The 21,046-nt window shown below is 48.4% G+C and overlaps 1 protein-coding gene across 1 annotated transcript in view; it reads left to right on the top strand.

Moving 5' to 3' along the window:
• The window catches only part of Zc3h3 (zinc finger CCCH-type containing 3), an 84,457-nt gene that overhangs the window by 38,513 nt on the left and 24,898 nt on the right, over positions 1-21,046 (top strand). The window contains exon 5 of the mRNA XM_005354058.3: positions 18,704-18,888. Coding sequence (XP_005354115.2) covers positions 18,704-18,888 — 185 coding nt within the window. The remainder of the gene's footprint in view (positions 1-18,703; positions 18,889-21,046) is intronic.

Genomic DNA, 21,046 nt, shown 5'->3' with positions numbered 1-21,046 from the left:
ACTAGCTCTGTAGACCAGGCTGGTCTCGAACTCACAGAGATCCACCTGCCTCTGCCTCCCGAGTGCTGGAATTAAAGGCGTGCACCACCACCGCCCGGCCTAACTAGTTTCTTACTTTTAGTTTCTTTAAATAACTTCTTATTTTGATATATTTTGTACTTAGAAAAAAGGTGCAGAAGTAATATAGAACTCTAGTATACTCTTTTATCTAAGCCTACCAATTATTTTCATTTTGCCCATTTACTACTGCATTGCTTTTGTGCCTTCTGAACTGGTTCTTGCGAACCTGTCTTTGTGGCTCTGCACACGTCTGTAGGCAGGAGGGACATCTGAGGCCCAACTTGATCTCTTTGGTTATTTATTTGGTGGTAAGGGCTGCAGGTGTTGTGGAATGTCTCTTTACTGGACTTTTTCCATGTCTTTTTGGAATTAGGTGTAGATTTGCTGTTGAACTGGAGTGCTGTAGAGGTTCTGATGTATTCTTGGCTTGCTCAGTGGAACCATGTGATCCAGGAGCTTTTGGCCAGACTGGGTTTTACAGGTTACTCTGATCCATTGCTAGGAGATTGTGAGAACTTGATGGACTCGTGTTCCCTGCTGAGTTGTTACCCAGTCATTTAGACCTGTTAGTATCTTTCCAATCCCTTTTTCCTTCTGGTGGATGATGGAACTCTGTCTGTAAGTAGTGACCCCTTGATGGTGTATAATGGTGTGGTCCTGAACTCACACTGTTAAGTAGGCTGTGATCTGTTTTTATCATTATTTGTTTTGGTCTTCAGTCAGTCCTGTCCTTCAGACTGGGTTTGGTTCTTTCAGCAAGGCCTCATCATTCCCTGGACACACACTTTCTGTGGGACAAGGTGCCCCAGGTTCACCCTGGACTTTCCTTTCCATGGTCCCAAAATCAATCACTTCTTTATAAAAGCCCTGCTCCTTATGGTGTGTCAAGACTTAGTTAGTCTTTGCAGCATGTAGACTATTAATAGTCTGTGGTCAAGTATTAGTAGTGCTGAAATTTAGTCTTGGGTGAACACAGCCTGCCATGTTGCTCTTGAATTTCCTCTGTATCTGCTTATGCTTGGATGTGTGTTCGTGCACACGCTGCCACTGCCACCACCAGTCTGTGGCTCTTCTCCAACCCAGAGAACACACAGCATCAGTCTGTGTGTTCATTTGTTCAGGCCTGGCATGCAAGTTTCCTTATTTCCAACTAAGCACAGAAAACAGTGAGCTTACTAAGTAGAGTAACACATTGTTCTTGGCATGTTATGAAATGTAGAGATCTCAGTGTGGGAGTCTCTGAGTCTTAGTGAATGCTTATATGTGCAACATTGCCTATACAGAGTCACAGTCCCCTGCCCTGCCTGCCCTGCCCTGCTTGACTAATGCTTCTTCCAGTGCCTCCAGCCCCAGTGTAGCTCCTGTCCAACTTTCCTCCCTTAGGTTCATTTGTTTGACACATATGTACTGTCCCTCACTTTGTTTGCACAGTACAATGGTTCTGTTTTACTCTCTTTCTTTTCTTTTTTCTTTTTTTTTTTTTTCTCTGTGTAGCCTTGGCTGTCCTAGAACTCACTCCGTAGACTAGATTGTTGTCAACCTCACAGAGATCTATTGCCCTGCCCAGGCCCTGTTTTACACTTATCCTTGTGGCTTCTTTTACTTATTCCATATTATTGCAAATTCTCCTTGGGTAAACATTTGAGCTGATTCTTATTTGAGAGGTGAGAGTAAAGGCTGCCAAGCACCTGTGCACACTTGAGCTTCCCTTTTTCTCTAGTGGGGGTTGCTGGAATGTGGAGAAGACAAATATTCAGGTTATATGAAGTTTCCTAGTCTTCCTTGCCAAGGGTAGGATTCTTTCTGTTCCCCTTTTACCTGATGTTATTGAGGGGTTTTTGTTTTTTTAATTTCTGCTCTCAGTGTGTGGCAGAGCCTCACTGCTCTCCTGGTGACCATGACGTGACATTGAGGACTTCCTCACTTCTTGGTCAAGGCTCTTTGTTCTCTTCCTTCGTGAAAGATACAGTCAAGTATTTTATTTAACATGGTGGTTTGTCTTTTCGTTCTCGAACTGTGCGGGTATGTTGGGGTTTTTTTTTTTTTTGTGTGTGTGTGTATGTATGTGTTTCTTTTTCTTTTCTTTTTTCTTTTTTCTTTTTTTTTACAGTACCATGTTTCCCCTTTCCCCTGCCCTTTTCTTCATGATCAGCCTCATGGATTGGCTGGGTCTCAGGAAACAAGAAGGTTGTGACCTCTGTGGGTCTCACCTGCCCCCCTCTGTCTCCTGTCCCATGCCCACGTACATACTGTATACCCTGCACACACTTCACTCTCAGGCAGTCTACCTGCTAACACCATTGTGCTTTAAGACCTGATCCCCTGATTTTATCTCAGGGAGCATCCCCTGGGTCCCATCCTTGCCAGCTCACTCCTGTCCTTCCCTAGCCTGTCTGTAGGCCCTGTCTGTACCCACTGTCAGGCTGATCACTCATATTCCATCTGATATTCTGAAATTTGAGGAGTAGGTAAAGAAAACCAAAGTAGGGTATTGCCTGTGGGGAACAGTTGCATTCAAGGTAGCTCTGTCCTCTGTGCAGAAGGAGCCAAGCAAGCAGCAGGTGTCGTCAGCCTGTCGCAGGAGATCTCGGGGTCTCTCTGGTCCAGGGGAGGGCTCTTGAGGATGAGTTCTGGAGCCTTCATCTCCTCCTGCTTTGCCCTCCCCCCCCCAAGCTCACCCACGTGGTGTTGAAGGAGGCCTCTTCCGGCAGGTTTTTTAGAATTTTATTTTATGAGAACAGGCGGTTACAGCTCCCCAAGTGCTGTAAAAGTTAATGTGATGGCCTCCCTGCGCCTGTGCTCATTTTTATAATTTTTTATTTTATGAAACAGGACAGGGAGCTTAGTGACTTATTACTATTCATTTCGTTTCAATGCAGTAAATATTGATTCAGTTGGGGGTTTTCAATTTAAACCACTCGGCGATTATATAAAATATTACTGGCTTCTGAAATTATGCTTACCGATCCCTTCGGCTGCTCATTAAGGAAGGAGTGCAATTTTTAGATCCCTTTGCCTTCATCATTCTAATAAATGGGCTGAGATACGTTTTTGCACGGAAGGTGCCACAGAAGTTGCTAGCAGGGGCTTGACAGCACGGATGCAACTCTTAATTTGGAAGTCATTTCAAAGCATGCCTTGGTTATTTATTTCTGTTTGAGGCAGTCAGGCCTTTGAGCTTGGGTCCTCTGTGGTGCTGGGCTGCAAGGCTGAGTGGCATCCTCCTGAGCTGGACACCTGCTGCTTCCACTAAAGCGGAGGACCATGCTCTTTCAAAGCCTTAGGGAGGGATGGGCAGGGGAGCAATCTTGTAAGGACAGCAGCTAGCACCTGACCAAAACTGAGGATGGGATTATACCCTAAGGGATGCAGGAGTCTCAGGAAGGGAGGGTACTTTCTCAGAGATCTTTTTTATTTATTGTTACTTTCTTTAATTTAAGTATAAGGTGCTTTGCTGCGTGTATATCTGTGTATCAGTTGCATGTTTGGTGTCTGCAGAGACCAGAAGAGGGCATCAGATCCCCTGGAACTGGAGTTATAGACTATTGTGAACCACTTTGTCAGTGCTAGAAATTGAACTCCAGTCCTCTTCTAGAGCAATAAGGTCTCTTAATTTCTGAGCCATCTCTCCAACCCCTTCTTAGGGATCTTTAAACCCAATCCTTGCTAACTGATGGGACAGAGCCAAGACTGAGACTTGAGCCCCCAGGAGGAAACTCTTCGGTGCCCGGGCCGAGACAGTGTTGCTGGCTGAGTTGTTGCTGCTGTTCGGACAGGCAGTGCATGAACATCGTGCTTTGCCCCAGGTGCCCTTCTTAGACTCTGGCCTCAGAGCAGGAAGCCAGCTGGAGTTTCTGCACCCAGGTCACCCCACATCTAAGTTGATGGCTTCAGAACAAGCTTCAGAATGGCCCTGTGACCAGGCCATGTATGGTCTGGACTGAGAGTTCTTCAGAGACTTCAGTGCCCCTGTCCTTCCAACAGAGCCTGAGTTGTCCCTCAACTGCGTCTCAGATTCTGGAAGAGTAGGACAGCGCTGTAGTCTTCCCACAGGGTCCCACACCCTCTGACAGCCTCTTCCAACAGCTGTTTTTACCAGGTTTTCAGGGCTGTGGGCACGAAGCTAAGAAGAAATGTCTAGAGTATCTGTGAAGAGACTGTCTGAGGGGAGATAGGGAAGAGTATAGGCTAAGACCAAGAGGTTTCTGGACATAGAGGCCTCGAGTTTTGGACTTGGAAGAGCTCTGTGTTGAGCCCTTATGTGGCCGAAGGAAGGCAAGGCAGGCAGCAGTGATCTGTTCCCCTGCCTCACTAGATTATCTGTGGTCTCTTTGTCCCTCTACTGCAGCACTAAAGGTGGACAGACCAGCTTGAGGGCATCAGGAGGTGGTAGGACAATGAGCCATCCAAAAGCAGTACCTGCACGTCCTCTCTGCTCAGGGCTCTGCCCTGATGCCACTCATGGGTTCTGGTTCCTGTTGGTCCTTGTGATATCTGTGTCTCTTGAAGCTGTCTCAGTCTGGTATGCTCTGTGGCTGCCTACAAATTCCATGTGTTGTCTTTTCTTCCTTCTTTCTCTTTTCTCTTGTCCCTCTGTGACATGCTGTCTCTGCTTTCACTCTTGGCTCTGTGTTTGTGTAAAACTGTGCTTGACCCTAAGGCTCCCTGCATAAGTAGAGGATGCTCTCTAGAATATGCTGCCAAGCACAAGGAAGCTGAGGCCTTCCCAGTGGAGGAGTAATTCCGTACATGAATTCTGTAGTCCCCATGCTGCTACCTCGAGTGCAAGCCTGAGGGTAGCTCAAGTGGGCACACCCCATCCTCCTCCAGCCCACCTGGATTCAGCCCTTCTGAGGAAATGTTGCTCTTCCCCCCAGTGAACTCGTCTACCACAGTTCTGTTGCTCATGGGCAGTCTTCTTGGGTTAGGATGGTGACAGAAGGCTAAGGCTTGAGGCTAACAGGATCTTCTTTGTACCCACTGAGAAATTGTGGACTCCAGATCAAGGCTGGCTTCCAAGGCATTAGGCATTCTCCTGCTTCTGAACCCCATGTGGCAGAATCTGATTCAGGGGGTATAAAAGTGATTGGTCTCTTTACCCTTCTTGTTGACTTCTGTGGCTGAAGTTCTGTCTAGGGTAATAGGCCTATAGCATAAAACATCACAATCAGACAGGTATGACCTTACCCCATAATAGTTTGTGGGTGGTTGTCCCTCTTCCTATTGGGGGTGAATCCTGAGGGGCAGGACCCAGGAGAGCCTCAGTGAGACTCGGCCACAACATAACTCCAGACCACACCCTGAAGTGTTTAATGATAGAGCTGGAAGGCACATTCTTTCTGTGTGTCTGAGGATGGTTGGTAAGAAGGAACATTCAGAAAATCTGTAGGCTTTTTCTTCAGCTTAGGGGGCACTTGCACTGACCCATATGCAACTGCAGTTGGTGCCTGAGCCCCATGGGTGAAGACCAGGCATGGGCAGTCCTGGACATACACAACAGAAGAAAGTGGAGATGCTACTCTGACAGGGAGAAACTAAGTATCTTTGTCACTCAGTGCTACCTGGGTGCCTTACATCATTAAATGCTGTTTTAAATACCTCTTTTAGCCTGGTTTTAGAGGTGGTAGTAAAGTGTCATTCAAATAATCAATACCATATCTGACTTCCTCTATATCAGTCCTCTAGCTGGTCTAACCTCAAAACATGCTTCACCTCCCAGGTTGGTGTTGTGATGGTGGGTAGTGATGGCCTTGCCTTAGAACTTGAGAAACTTGGCCTTTTTAGCGATAAGTTCTCTCCCATGAGAGCTGCTATCTGAAGGGATCATGCTATCTCCTGGACTCTCTGACAGGTGCTCACTTAGGATCTAGGAGGGCTCACCCCAGAACCCCACTGTGTCATGCTGGGGAAGAGGGTAAGCAGGACTGGCATCTCTGCCATTACAGTACTTTCAGAAAAAAATGATGCTTCTGTAGGGTGTAAGAGTGCCACCAGGGGGCATGGTCTCTTAGGTCAGGGTGAGGCCCTTCCTATGTCCTCTTTCACCTGCCTCATGGCCTCTCATCTACAGAATGTTCTGTTCTCAGGCATAGGAATGGATGACACCCTACCCTGAGCCTAGGGAACAGGCCCCCTGTGGGAGCTGCCTCCTCCTAGGTATTTGGTTTCTGTCCTCCACCCCACCCTTTTCTGCCTGGCATTTGCTATGGCTGTTGGGGAAGTCTCACGCTTCACATGCTGCCTGGGCAGCTGAGGCTCATGGAGGCCAGAGGTGTGTTTTGCTGGTGACAGTTGACCTGGTGTACAGATTGGAGTTGAAGTTTGAGAGACTTCTTGTTTTAGGAGCAGGCCCAGGTGCCCTGGTCAATCTGCAGGTGGGTGGGCTGGTTGGGACCCCATCTAGGCTCTTGAGGGCTTTCCCCAAGTCAGCAGGGTGCCTGTGGCTTCTTGCCCCTCCCCAGAGCTGCAGTCCCTTGTGTAATTTGCAGTGGGATGTCTGTTAAGATTGCGTCCACTTCCCAAGTCAGCACTTAATTGGCAAGGCGCTTGATTTAACAGCGTGGGAGCCTCCACCGGAAAAATGGCTTGAATAAATCTCTGCCTGACGCCAGAAAATAGATATAATCTCAGCATTAACTACATTAATAGTAGCAGGAGCTGAATTAAGAAAGCCATAAAGCATAGGTGGGGAGCATAAATTATGGTCCCTCCTCCCCTCCATGTTTGGGTCAGAGAGGTCGGGCCTGGGCGGGGCAAGGGCTTATCCACAGAGCCTGAACAGGAGCCTGAGCAGAAGCTGGAGGGACAGCCCTGACATGGCCTGACCTATGGGTGTCAAGGGTCTCACCTGTAGGGAGAGTGTCTTAGCCCTTCCTTCCTGGCTCTTGTTTGTCCCAGGTCTGGGTAATCCTGGCAGAGTGGTCCAGCAGTGCCATGGGGTGCTAGAATAGCCCCTGTAGTCATCATTAGGAGTGACAGAGCAGCTCTGAGCTCTGCTAGAGCATGATTCCAGACCCCATGCTGTCCTCTGATATTTACACCTAAGAAACCTTCTCCCCGCACCCCGAGACAGGGTTTCTCTATAGCTTTGGAGCCTGTCCTGGAACTAGCTCTTGTAGACCAGGCTGGCCACTGCCCCCGAGTGCTGGGATTAAAGGCTAGTGCCACCACCACCTGACCTGAGAAATCTTCTTAAGGAGGCACCTCATTCTATTGCTGATTGGGCAGCCAAGCTCCACCTCAGGGCTGGCCTTCTGGTCACCATTCTTCATTATTGTTCCTGTGGTCTTCCCAGGGGCATTCTAATATGATAACAGTGGCTCTGGCTAGGGCAAGTACCATTGGCTCAGCTGTTGTATGGGGCTGTTGTGGAGCTGTTCCTAGTTTTGAGAGATGCAGGGTGGCCATGTCCTGCAGATGAATTTGTATGCTGCTCTGTTCTGTTTTTGTTGGCCACTGTCATTAGAAACCTGGACTCCTGAGTTTTGGTTTAGTTCTTTAATTGAACATTGTTTCTTATCTTCTTATCTCTGTCTTGCCTGTTTCTTTTTTTTTTTTTTTTTTTTTTTTTTTTTTTTTTTTTTTTTTGGTTTTTCGAGACAGGGTTTCTCTGTGGTTTTGGAGCCTGTCCTGGAACTAGCTCTGTAGACCAGGCTGGTCTCGAACTCACAGAGATCCGCCTGCCTCTGCCTCCCGAGTGCTGGGATTAAAGGCGTGCGCCACCACCGCCCGTTGCCTGTTTCTTGAGGACTCATAGGACCCTTGAATTGTTCAGGGTATCACCTTTGTCATTAACCCAGTTTCAGTTTTGCTTTTCTATTTAAGGTCATTGCCAGAGGTCCTATTTTATATGCTCTGAAGTTTCTCTCCATCTTAAGACTCCATGCATCAGTTTCTGTAGAAAAGCCTTCCCCGAGACCCGCCTACCTGTTACCTACAGCAGTCTAACCTCCAAGGCTCTGTCCTGAGCTTTTCCTGGTAATAGAAACATAGAGCAGACTCTAGAGTTATTTCTGTTTGCCTTTTGCTGTGGATTGGATTGTGTCCTGTTGGAATACACAAGGGAAAGCTCTAACCCTCATGTAACCTTATTTGGAGAAGAGGTCTCTGGGAGTGAGTAAAGTTCAGCTTTCATCCACTCTGACTGACGCCATATAAGAAAAGGAAGAGACTTTGGGAGCTCAGTCCAGTGCTCCGATGCAGGTCTCTGCCTCTGTTTCCATCAGTTCCTGGATGAAGGTTCTGTGGTGATATTTAAGATATTCATCAATCTGACTATAGGACAAGGCCAGTTCGGGCCCCCTCTCTATTCTTAGGGTCTTAACTGGGATCATCCCTGTGGGTTCCTGGGAATTTCTCTAGTGCCAGACTTCTTGCTAATGGCTCCCTCAATCAAAATATCTCTTTCCTTGCTCTCATTTCTGTCCTTCCTCCATCTCGACTATCCCAGTCCTTCAAGTTCTCCTCCCCCTCCTCTTCTCCCCTCATCTTTCCTTTCCACCCTCCCTACTCTCCCACCCCCATGCTTCCAATTTTGTCAGGTGATCTAGTCTATATCTCCTTTCCAGGTGGATCTATGTTTTTCTTAGAGTTCACTTTGTTACGTAGCTTCTCTAGGATCATGAACTATAGGCTCAATATCCTTTGCTTTACAGCTAGTATCCACTAATGAGTGAGTATATACCATGTTCATCTTTCTGGGTCTGTGTTACTTCACTCAGGATGGCTTTTTTTGGAACCTATTCTCTTTGAATGGATACTTTACTCAGCCCAGATATAGTAGGGAGGGCCTTGGACCTTCCCCGAAGCAATGTGCCTTACCCTCCTTGAGGAGTGGATGGGGGGTGGGATGGGGGAGGAGGTAGAGGATATGGGAGGAGGGGAGGGAGTGGGAACTGTATGTATTGGTATGTAAAATGAAAAAAAATAGTTTGTTTTCTTTAAAAAAAATAAAAGGAAGAGACATGGGTGCACACCTGGAGAAAAGCTAGGTGAGAACAGCAGGAAGGCACCGTCTGGAGCCAAGAAGGGAAGCCTCCCCTGAGACCGACCAGTCAGTGGCAGCTGGGTCTGGAACTTTCAGCCTCATGAGGAAGCATGTTGTGTTGTTGAAGCACCCCTGCTTTCTGTGGGGCAGCCTGAGTGGGGCACCTTACCACAGGTCCTCAGACTGTACAGGCAGTAGCTTTGTCTCATGACTTGTCCATTTTGCTATTGACAAGTGTCTCGGTTGCTTTTTGTCTCGGCATCTGCTCACAAAGCTGCTCTCAGTCTTGCTGGACATGTCTTGAGGTGACAGAGAACTTTGATGTTCATGGAGTTTGGCCTTGGGATGGATGAAAGGATAAGTAGATAAAACAACTAGGTTCCCGTGCTCTTGCCCCACACTGCAGTCAGTTACAGCATCAATGTTGCAGTCCCTGTGTTCTCTTATTGTAAAGTTAACAGGGCTCATATATGTTCAGCTTTAATCCAGTCTGACTGGTGCCACATAAGAAAAGGAAGAGATAAGGAGCCATGATGCCGGTGTGGGGGGTGTGTGTGTGTGTGTGTGTGTGTGTGTGTGTGTGTATACACAAATGGAGGTCAGATGACAATTTGTGGTGTTCTCTTTTCTCCTTCTATTGTGTGGTTTCCAGAGATTGAACCCGGGTTGTTAGGCTTGGCAGCAAGAGCCTTAACTTGCTAAGCCAACTTGCAAGCCCTTTCACTTTTTCTTTACAAGTAAATAACGTTGAGTGTCTTCCACACTTAGCATTCTGGGCTGTATTTTTTCATGAAGTTCTTCTTAATGTCTTTTGCCTGTGTTTGCCTTTTTATTGTTTGCTGAAGTACTGTATGTATTACGGATATGTCCTTCTCCTAGATGTCTTATTACATTATAGGGCTTGCTTTATATTGCTGCCGCTGAAGCCAGCTGGGGTCTTGTACATGCTAAACAAGGTCTTTACTACTGAGCAACACCAGTAATCTGAGACATGCTTTTTAATGCTCTGATTTATCATTTTTTTAATTTTTTTCTTTCTTTTTCTTTTCTTTTTTCCCTTTTTTTTGTTTTTGTTTTTTTGTTTGTTTGTTTTTTGAGACAGAGTTTCCCTGTGTAACAGTCCTAGCTGTCCTGGAACTAGCTCTTGTAGTCCAGGTTGGCCTCCAACTCTCAGGGATTTACCTGCCTCTGCCTCCTGAGTACTGGGATTAAAGGCGTGCGCCACCACTGCCCAGCCTCTCTCATTCTTTTCTTTTCTTTTCTTTTTCTTTTTTGTTTTTAGTTTTTCAAGGCAGGGTTTCTCTTTGTAGCCCTGACTATCCCAGAACTCACGCTGCAGAACAGGCTAGCCTTGAACTCAGAGATTTGCTTGCCTCTTGAGTGCCAGCACCACTGCCCAGCTAGCATTCTTTTCTTCTATATAGATTCTTTGTTTAAGAAATATTTGCCTACCCAAAATCATATTTTCTTCCAGCATCTTAGAAGTCACCTCTGAGTCTATGACCCTTCTTCGGTTGAGTTTTATTTTATAGGGTGTTTCAACACTCTTTTGTCCCTCAAAGGAGATAAGAAAGGATCTCCCTTAACTTGCCCAAGTACATGGTATCAAGCCTCACTCAGACTTTTTAACACTAGAACTGTTCTGACCCCTCTGTTTTTACCAATGGACAGGCTGTTTGTTGGGATTGTTCCTTAAGACTTGTTCTTCCAGGAGAACTTTAGGTGTACTTTTGTAGCCTCCCCCAACGACCATCCTCCAAGCAACAAGAGTGCACTTTATTCTTACTACCTTGTTTCTTGCACAGTCGGGACGGCCCTGCCTTGCTGTGTGTGTATCCTGTTCTCAGTGTTAGGTGAGTGCCACTGCCTCCACACATGGGCCGGATATACCTACTGTGTTGTTGAGCTTTATGGTTTTTCCCTGGTGTTGGTATAGAGGTCACTTCTTAGCGAGGCTCCCCTCATACAGGCAGCTAACTGAATTCCCTATACAGTCTTGGAGAGGTTTTTTCCAATGCCTCGGTGGAAGAGCGTTGCTCTACTTACATAGTATGACCCTTGGATACCTGAGGGCCTACCCATGCCTCTCAGCAGCTGATGCTTTGGTATTAAGTGGGTCCTGGGCTGACAATGTGGGAAAACGTGCCCAGCTGCAGAGGACTGAGGATGCTGCCTGTGGTATATACCAGCCATTACCACCATGGATAATTGTGTTGGCCACTGAGCCCCAGCCTCTTTACCCATGTTGCTGAACTCTGCACTCTGAGTAGGGCCATTAAGGCCTAGCAATACCTGTTTTTTGCAGCTAACATACAAAACACCAATAGCTTCAGCTGAAATGGATTTTTAAAAGTGTCATTTTATGGAGAATTTTACTTTCCATCTTGTTGTTTATTAGGCTCTTAAAGGGAAAGCTTGTAATGTATCCATTGATCGAAATACCAATTGAATAGACGTGAGCACATAAAGTACATAAAATCGCCCAGCCCCTCGTAATAGGGCAGAGTCGTTTGTAATGGAGGCAGTGCAATTAGCTTTACCCACCACCGCTGGGCTAGGCTGGCAAGGTGTGGCCCTGAATCACTGTTGCTCATTAATGTGAGAGAGAGAGGGTGGAGCAGGATCCCTTAAGGAGTGATACCCTGAAGAGTCCTTGGGTAACATAGCAGAGCTCTTCCTTGGAGCCCTGTTCGTGGGTCAGCCTTGGGCCCTAATTAGACAACTTTGTCCCACTTCCTTCACCAATAGCCACTCACTTGCGTCCCCTGCCTGCCAATGGCCTTACCTGCCCCAGGCTGACCTTTTTCCTTCCATACAGTTTACACAGTCAGCCTTCTCCATGGATATCCTATCCTTACTGTGGCCCTCCAGGGCAAGACTGCCCTTTTCCTTCATACATGGTGCCTGTATCCCAGGGATAATGAGTCTTCTTAGTTACCTCCAACTTCATGCCTGTGTTCTGCTTGTCCCTTGGCCCTGGTAGTCTTCTCCCCAGGACTGTCTCCATCTTGGGAACCTGAGATGCTGGTTGTCCAGGTCGTTCAGATAAAGCCTGTTGAGGCTTCTCTCTTCCAGAGCATTTCATGGGCTGCACTGCCTTGCCCTGCCCAAGATACGCAGGTACTGAAACCATTTGGTAGGACTAGCACTGGGGGAAAGGAGTGTTTGTACTGCTTGGTACCCACACACATGCTCGTGTACTCGCACACACACACACAGGCACACATACTAGCTCACTCTCCTGAGCTGAATGGCTGGCGTGGGGTGGCCGGTTTCTGGTGGAAAGCCCTGCTAAGCAGTTTAGTGCCTGTCACGGCGGCTCCGCCTGACCTACTTGGGGATTCGCCGTGCAAGCTGCCTCTTCTGCTGACTGCGCACTCTTGATCGCTCAGCTCCAAGCTTCAAAAACCGTGCTCCATTTCCTGAAAAATGCTTCCCTGGTTGTTTTCTCTACTCCCCAGCCAGCCTGCCCAACCCCTATTCCAACACCACCAGTTTGGGCACCCTGGCCCCGCATGCTAACATTCTCTGGGTAGCAGTTGTTGGGATCACTACTCTGTCCTCAAGTGTCCTCTGACCCACCTCTTCTTTCTAGCCCATTGCTTTCTTGTGCTCAGCCTTGATTTGCAGATGGGTACCTTGTTTGCGAGATCTCCTTGTTCTGTTTCCCACTATCCCTGCCTGTAACTGACCAGAGCTTCCTGAGAGGTCCTGGGAACCCACACCTCTGCTCCATATCTGGCACTTGCCCATTAGTACAGATTTCCAGAGCTGCCCACATTCCACACAGCATGGGCCTTATCCTCCGTGAGTCCCGGATGACAGTCAATGGCTAGGGCTTCCTCAAGGACATAATGCCTGAGCTTGGACCCAGATGCAGTCATGTCTTCAGACAGAGGGACAACATGTGTAAAAGCCCAGTACCAGGAGCACAATACTTTGGAGGCTCTGCAGCTTCCTAGGTAACTGGAATTCTAGACTAGAGAGAGGGAGGGTTTCAACATGGGAGCAGTGACCAGCAAGGACTCGAGCTCAGCCCTATGGACCTCTAGTGAAATAGACAGAAAGAGGAAATTGGGGAAACTTTATCAGTTGACTAGTTTCATACAAATGGACAGAAAAGAGTAGATGAAGGAATCCTTAACCTGAACCAGTAGAAGGAAGGCTGGGCTCTAGGTATTAGCAGAGGGCAAGTGGCTGAGACCTGAGGTTGGAAGGCAGGTAACAAGGCCTTGGTTTCTGAGAAGTCTGGGAGGCAGAAGGTTCTGGGAATGGAGGTGGACAGATTAGAGGAAAAGGGTGGGAGGTCAGTGTAGAAAGTAAATAGAAGCAAGTGGACTTTGGCAGTGAGGGGAGGGGGCACACATGGGCTTTTGTGTGTTTCTTGTTGGGGAGAGGTATGTTCATGTGAATGTGTGTGTGTGTGTACACATATGCACATCTACATGGAAACCAGAGATCAACCTTAGTTAGGTGTCATTCCTCGGGATCCATCCACCTTGCTTTTTTTTTTTTTTTTTTTTTTTTTCTAGACAGGGTTTATCTGTGTAGCCCCTGCTGTCCTGGAACTCACTCTGTAGACCAGGCTGGCCTCAAACTCAGTCACAGAGATCCCCTGCCTGTGTCTTCCAAGTGCTGAGATTAAAGGCGTGTGCTACCACCACCTGGCCTACCTTGTTTTTGAGACAAGGTCTCTCATTGGTCTGGAGCTCAACAAATCAGCTAAGCTGGCTTGCCAGTGAGCCCCTGGAATCTCTTCTCTCTGCCTCCCTATTGTAAGTATACACCTCTGCACTTGGCTTTTTACATGTGTGATGGAGATTAAACCCTGGTCCTCTATTTGCATGTCAAGTGCTTTGCAGATAGAGGCATCTCCCCAGCCACCTGTTTCTTTCTCACAGGCAAGGTTGTAGTGTGATGGATAGCAGCAAGAGCCAGAGCTGAGCTGGAAGGCACAGGAGGGTTCTGGGTGGGACTCTTCCTATCTTCACTTAAGTTTACCTGTAAACTATCTATGCTGTCTGGTATACTGAAAGGAAATGAACTCCGGTCCCAGCTCCTTGCCCCAGTTGCCCAGGGAACTCTCTTCCCTCATTAGCAGTGTTTGTAGAGACCCAGCTCTGTTCTCAGTCTCTGTGATTCAAAGATGCTAACGGACCTGGTATATGTGGGCTTCCAAGTTTAGAATTCACTGTCTGTGACCTGGGCCCCTGCATGCTCCCTGACTGTGCCCTGGCCAGAGTCTCTTCCAGGGTCCCTGCTTCCTTACCGTCTATACTGGGTCTGTACTGATCACACTGGTTTCTAAGAGAAGGGTGTGTTGCATGTCAGGGTCTCATGCATGAGGACATTACAGAGCCAAGAGAATGGCACCCAGAGTTTGGGTTGCAGAGGCCAGGCTGCCTGGAGGACTGTGCCCACAGAGGGGCAGGTAGGCAATTGTTAGGAAGAGCTGTCTACCAGATGCTTGTCCACTGAGCTACAGTCTGCTGCTGGTGATGTAAGTGCTGGAACATTCTGTTGTGTCTGAACCCTGTAAAGCTAGGGGAGGACAGGCTTAGCTATCCAAGTACCTTCAACCTCATCACTGTCTCTCTGCCATCCCAGACAGCTTCTGACTTGAAAGTTTCTAGTGCTCATAAGGAAGTGGTCACACAGCACCTCTTTTTTTTTTTCTTTCTTAAAAAAAAAATTTAAAAAAACTACTTTTGAGGTGTGTGTCTTTCTCCCCATTATCACTGCTTTTCATTTAAAATGTTATCTCCCCTTGCCCCATCCTTTGTGCCCCACCCCCAAGGGGAAGAGGGGAGGCCTAGCCTCACCCTGGTGTAGTCAAGGTTATGGTGATAAATCCTGGGGCATTGTCACTTCTATTCGGAGTAAATTGGCTGGCCGCTTTCGGGCTGAAGGAAAGATAATTTGCTGTAGTATTTCAAATGGATTAGAAATGGATTTGAAGGGAAAGTTCATGCCTCCCATTACAAAGGCGAGAAAGAAGACTATCTTAAGGCACTGTTCCCTCCCTGGCCTTCATTATCCACGCTTAATACCTTTCCTATTTTCCAGCGTTAATGAAATTTCCTGGCGGCATGGGCCTGCCGGACGGATGGGAGAAGCCTTTAGATCTGCGGCTCCCGTTGCAGAAAAGGAATTACAGAGCCATGCCGTGAGGGCAGGCGCTTGCAGGGTCCTTGGCCCTGCTATTATCTCATTAATTTTATCCCCTCTTCTCTGTACAGTTCGTTTCCAAAGGCTGTCCTCTCCATTAGGGTAACAATTTACTGGAGTGCTGTGACACCCATGGCAGTAAAAAGCTACAAGGCCCCACCTGGCGCCCTCTGCTGCGGCTTCCAAAGCCAGTGAATTGGCAAGGGTGGGTGTGGGTGGATGGGTGAGGGAAAGGCCTTTGCTTTGACCTGGTTAAGCTACAGGGTCCAACCAGATCTCCTTGAGTTCTCATCCATAGCAACACCCAAGTGTAGCCCATGCAAGGCTCAGGCTCTTGGTTGAGCAAAGCAGCAGGTAGCACCTGTGCCTATTCCCTGCAGGCCCTGGATCCACAGGCCTTTGCACACAGTCTAGGATAAGAGCACAGGGGCTGCTATCCTGCATCTTGCCCAAGTAGATCCACAGATGGCCCACAATTGTTCTCACCATCTAATGAGCTGTTTTTGAAGGAAGAAAGAGAAAGGGACAAATAGGTCCTGATCATCCCTAATAATTTAAACATGTCAAGCCAGGTTGGTGTAATCCCAGCACTCAAGAGGTCGAGGCAGGAATATCTCTTGTTTGAAGTTATCTCATAGTAAGACCTTGTCTCAAAAAAAAAAAAAAAAAAAAGCAAAACAAAACAAAATAAACATGTGGAATAACTAAGGCTGTCTTGGGAAGAATTGTAACCACAGATGAGCCTTTCAACTCTGAAGACCAGTCATGAAAAACCGGCTTGTTCATCTGAGGGTCAAGGGCTGAGAACCAGGTCTGGTCTGAGTCATCCTAGCCCAGCCTGAGCCCCATGCTTTCTCCTGATTCCTGGTTTCTTGAGGCAGGCCGTTGACATCCCCAACTTGAGACTTCCTCATGTGTAAGGGAGGGGCTGCAGTCCTCCTGCTTGGGCAAGTGCTTAAAGAAATAAAGGAACTCTACAGTTCTGGTTGGGCCTGGCGAGGTCTCTGGCTGCCTCACACTGTTTTAGTCTGTGGCTCCTTTTCTGTGGTTAAATCTAGGGAGGAGCAGAAGGGAATCACACTCAGAGCTCCCTGAGCCTTTCTCAGCTCCCTAAATGCCTCTGCATCGGGTGTGCTCCTGCAAGGCTGGGCCCCAGGTTGTAGTTGAGCATGCGTGTGCTTGTCTTCTGATTAACATATTTCTGGTGGCTGTGTATTTGCTCACATTGTAGAGATGGAGTGTGGAGTGCTTGGGAGAAATATTATGGAAAGAGAGTCTGCATGGACCCCATCAGGTCTTCTGGTAAGGACCAGAGCTGGCTTCTAGCTTCAGTTATAGGGTGGCTAGCTAAGAGATCACTGCTGCAGAATTGTACTCTTCAGTCCCCTCTTCCTCAGAATTGCTACTCTAGCCCCAGGCTGGTGGATGCAGGGATCTTTTCAAGTCTCACATTGAACAAACTCTAGTAGCTACTGCTCTAGTACCAGTTTATTTTAACTAAGGATTTGGAATTAAGTTGAACATCCTTTGTGAAGTGACCATAGCTCTGATTAAAGATCAGGACATACCACTGAGCCTCTAGGACTGGCAGGATTGACAGTAGATCTCTCTTGGTTGGACCTTTTCTCATATCCAGTGAAAGCCAAGGGTACAAAGTCTGATATACTAGATCTTGTGTCACAGTCTCATAGGACTCCTGTCTCTAACCCAGATGGTACCCAGTAGAGGGCCGATGAATATGTGATGGGTAGGGCAGTGAGTGGCCAGGCAGACCAATCACTGCAGCCTGGCTTCTTGGCAGGACTCTTTCCCTCCAAGATTGGTGTTTGTGAGCTTGAATTTTAATTAAGAGAAACTGGGTTAAGTGCCTTCTGTGGCCTCCCCACTACTGTTTGTACTTACACCGCAGCTCTGGTCCCCTGACGGCTGGCTCGCTTTGCTCACATTATCTCACTAATGAGCCCTCTGAGGCCACTGGCTGGCAAGAGTTAGCCCAGCTTGCAAGTGGAGAGACCAAGGCTCAAAGGGGCTGTGGTACTGAATGTTAGAATGGTAGCTGAGCCCAAGTGCATGGCTGCCCTTCCCCTGGTGCTTTTCTTTCTGGGTGGCTTCCCTTGGGTGACAGGGCAAGCTATGGTGGACAGTGCTGCATGTGTCTGGGTAGAGGCAAACAAGCAAACCCCCTCTGGCTGTTTACTCTATAGTTCAGTTCTGGGGATTCCTTCTTGGTCCCTAGTTGGCTGGAGAAGGGTCTGTTATAGCTGTGGAATCCTGAGAAACTTCAGACCATACTTTCACCAGGAGCTAGTTCTAGATAGGCCACAGGGCCATGGGAGCCACTGGGAGTACCCTGTGGGGTCTAGAAAAGAAGGATCACAGCCCTGTACCAGTCTGGATATGTTGCCCTCACCTTCCATTTTAGCTGTCTCCTGGGGAGTGGGGACTGCTGTTATAAAGGCCTCTGTGTACTCTGCTGGTACATAGCTGGTGCCCATTGCTCACATTTGCCACTAGAGGGCAGTGCACTCAGGCTGTGATCATGTGATAAGTAGTATCTGATTTACATAAACATTACACACCACCAGAATGTATCTTGAAGATTGGCTGCAAACTGAGCCCCCTGTGCTCACCTGGCTGCCTGAGGCACCAGGTTCCCTCCTTGAGGGCAGTCTACTCAAATCACAGCTAGGCAAGGGCTGTCACATCAAGGCCCTTCTTCAGCTTGTTTAGTGCTTGAGCCTCCAGGGGTCCTGGGGTGTCTGGTAGACCTGAAAGCTTGAAAGGGTGGGGAGCAGTAGGATGGTCTCTGAGGTCTGTTCTCCAAGCCAGCAATCCTACAGCTGCCCCTTTCCTCTTGAACAGTAATTTCTATCCCACACTGTGGACCTGATGAGGTTATGAGAATGCCCTTATACCTTCTCAGTGCAGGGCTCTCTGAGCAGTGGATAAGGAGAGCGGTACAATGAGCAATAGTTCCCCTTGTTCCCATGACTCTCTTGTCCTGGGGCAAAGCCTGTACCAACCTTGGCAGAAACCCAAGTGGTTTTCATATACTGGAGCCAAGGGGCCAGGGCCTGCACTGCTTTTCAAAATACAGGTGCCCAGACAGCTGCCTTCTTGTGTGCTCAGGGAACATACCCAGCATGGAGATACTCACCAGTGGCCAGACTAGGAGACAGCAAGGACAGGTGTATTTTGGAGGAGGCCAGTCCTCTTTGTGACCCTTTGGGGGCTCATGAATTTCTAACCAGTTTGTGTAATACTGTGTCTTGGGTCTCCTTGTCAGAAGTCCTTGGCACTATTGCTACAGAAACATCTCTATGAGAGGTAAGGGGACAGAGTTCTCCTGGCAGCTGGGCCAGAGATACCCAGAAACCCCAACTATAATGTACCCCATACAGCAAGTGCTTCAGGCTGGATGTAGCACAGGCCACCAAATCTATAGCTTGTTCTGGGCCATGTCTAATAGACAGTTTGTTGTCTCTGTAGGTCCCTGGTGCTGAACCGTCTGCGTCCAACCATCATTGGGAGTGGGAAAGCCCCATCTAGTTCCCCTCGGTGGCGCAACAAAGGCTATCGCTGCATAGGAGGGGTTCTCTACAAAGTGTCTGCCAACAAACTCTCCAAGACCTCCAGTCGGCCCAGTGATGGCAGCAGGGCCCTCCTCCGCACAGGTGAGATGGGATACTGCAGAGTGTGTGGATGAGCACTGAATGTCAGTGTGTCTCACTGTCTCTGGGCTCTGCGCTGTGGGCATAACCATGGAAGGGAGCAAGGCCAGGGTCCTGGAACTTAGAGAGCTGAAAGAGAGTGGATGCACCCAGAGAGAACTGGATGGGCACAGGGCGTTAGTTTCCCTTGTGAAACTGAAAGGGTAGCCAGAATGGGGGCAGTGTTGGGAGGCCCTGCAACCCTAGTGTCCCCTGGGAGTCTGAGTGGCGCTTGCCTCTTGCTTGGCTGAGCAGCCCAGATTTTCTGTGGGAGACCATCAGGAGCACCTGTGTTTTGCTCTTGGACAAAGGATGAGCCAGGTATGGTAAACATGCCTGGGTGAGCGAACACCTGGGGCCATGGCACCCCTAATCACATTGGTGATGCCTCACCAAGTATATCTGGAGGCAGGCACCATCACTGCTGCAAGCCCCTGCAGCCTGGGGACAGGCTGAGGAAAAAGGAAATGCTCTGGATGTGCTTATTGTACAAATTAACTAGAAAAGTATTTTGGTTTCAGTCCAATTTTACCCTCTTTTATGCCCATCAAAAAGTACAGCAAGATTATGGATTGCTGTGGAATTGCAAAGGCCCAGCTGTGCCCAGCAGCCCTGTTCACTCACCAGAGGGGTTGAAAGGAGAAGAAATGAAGCAGGGAGAAGGCACAGTCAAGGGCACTCCTATGATCATGAAGATACAGGGAATATCCCATTTGGGACAGCCAGCTCCTCTGTCCCTGCTAGGTTGTGCTCGAGAGCTGTTCTTCAGGTCCAGAGCTTCCAGATGCTGTTCTCTGGGCAAGATGCTCAGGGAATATAGCTCCTGGCATTTCTCCCTTTCGGGTAGAAGAACCTGGTGAACTCATTTGAGAACTGTGGAAGTAGCCTGGGCTCCTACTCTGTTATATGCCCTTGGGTCTCCGCTTTCCCATCAGTAGTTTCCCTCTTCCTGTGGCTTTGATCTGTCTCACACTCCAGGCTTCCTAAGCACCAAAGCTTGGGATTAAGATGAACCTTGGGCTGGGAAATAGACCCTCTCATCTCCCTGTAGTGACCATCACCTGGTGACTACCACATGGTCCTGTCCTCAGATACTAGGACTAGCCATCTTGTGCCTGCGTCCTGATTTGCATTGTTTCTGGCTGGATGGGCTTAGGGCATGGGGCTGCACCAGCCATCTGAGCTTCTTGCATCGCTCCTATCTGGGGGAGGTAGAGATGAGAGGTGTAAATAACCTCTGTTACAGGGGTCTCTGTAACTTTAATTTGTTTTTTGAGACAGGGTCCTTCTATTATGTAGAATGTAAATTCTGTCAGGGCAGCAGAAGTGTTGGACTTGGCCTCTCCTAGTCAAGTGTCCTTCACTGGGAGATGATGGACTCTAAGCTACACAGAGGGCTGACTGCTTCCCTGTCCCTTCTCACTGGGAAGCTGTGTGTGTTCCTATGATCCCAGGACCGAGTACCGAGTTCTATAGACTCTGCCTTCCTGTCTCCCACACACAGAGCTTCCACATCACCTGCTGTGAACAGTCTATCCCCGTTACTCTGAGCCTGACCTTTTGCTCCCTTTCTTTGCTGTAGACCCAACTAAGAAGGAATTTCTGCTCCCATAAGCCCTTGCAGCCTTGTTTCCCAGTGCTCTTGCAGCCACCTAGAGCCTCTCCCCTTCCAGCCAGCGCTATCTAAGGGAACATGTGATGAGAGCAGGGTGGGAGTCCCGGGGCATCTCTACCTCTACCTCTACTCCTGTCCTTGCTTTTGCCAAGGCTTCAATCTGCTGCCAGTCAGAGCATCATTGTCCCTGACCTACCTTACCTAAGCCTTGGCAGCCATTCTGGGGCTTGCCTTTTCTGTCCCTGGGACAAGACACAGGCTGGCAAGGCCACAAGGGAGATGACCAGTGAGCTGGGGAGCACCTGCTGCCTGGACAGCCCCCCCCCCACATGACCCCCATCCCACAGTGAGGAAGGTAGATTGCTCCCAACAGTACACTACAGCTGACTGGCCCACTTACACTAGTCATAATTAAAGAAATAAATTTCCTTCTCTAGTGTCAGCAAACCTTTGACTTCAACAAGAAAGTACAACTCTTCACAGAGGGATGGGGCACCAACTCCTATC

Source organism: Microtus ochrogaster, chromosome 15 (genome assembly GCF_000317375.1).
Source record: "Microtus ochrogaster isolate Prairie Vole_2 chromosome 15, MicOch1.0, whole genome shotgun sequence".
In the NCBI taxonomy this organism is placed as follows: domain Eukaryota; kingdom Metazoa; phylum Chordata; class Mammalia; order Rodentia; family Cricetidae; genus Microtus; species Microtus ochrogaster.
This window is presented reverse-complemented; position numbering and strand designations above follow the sequence as displayed.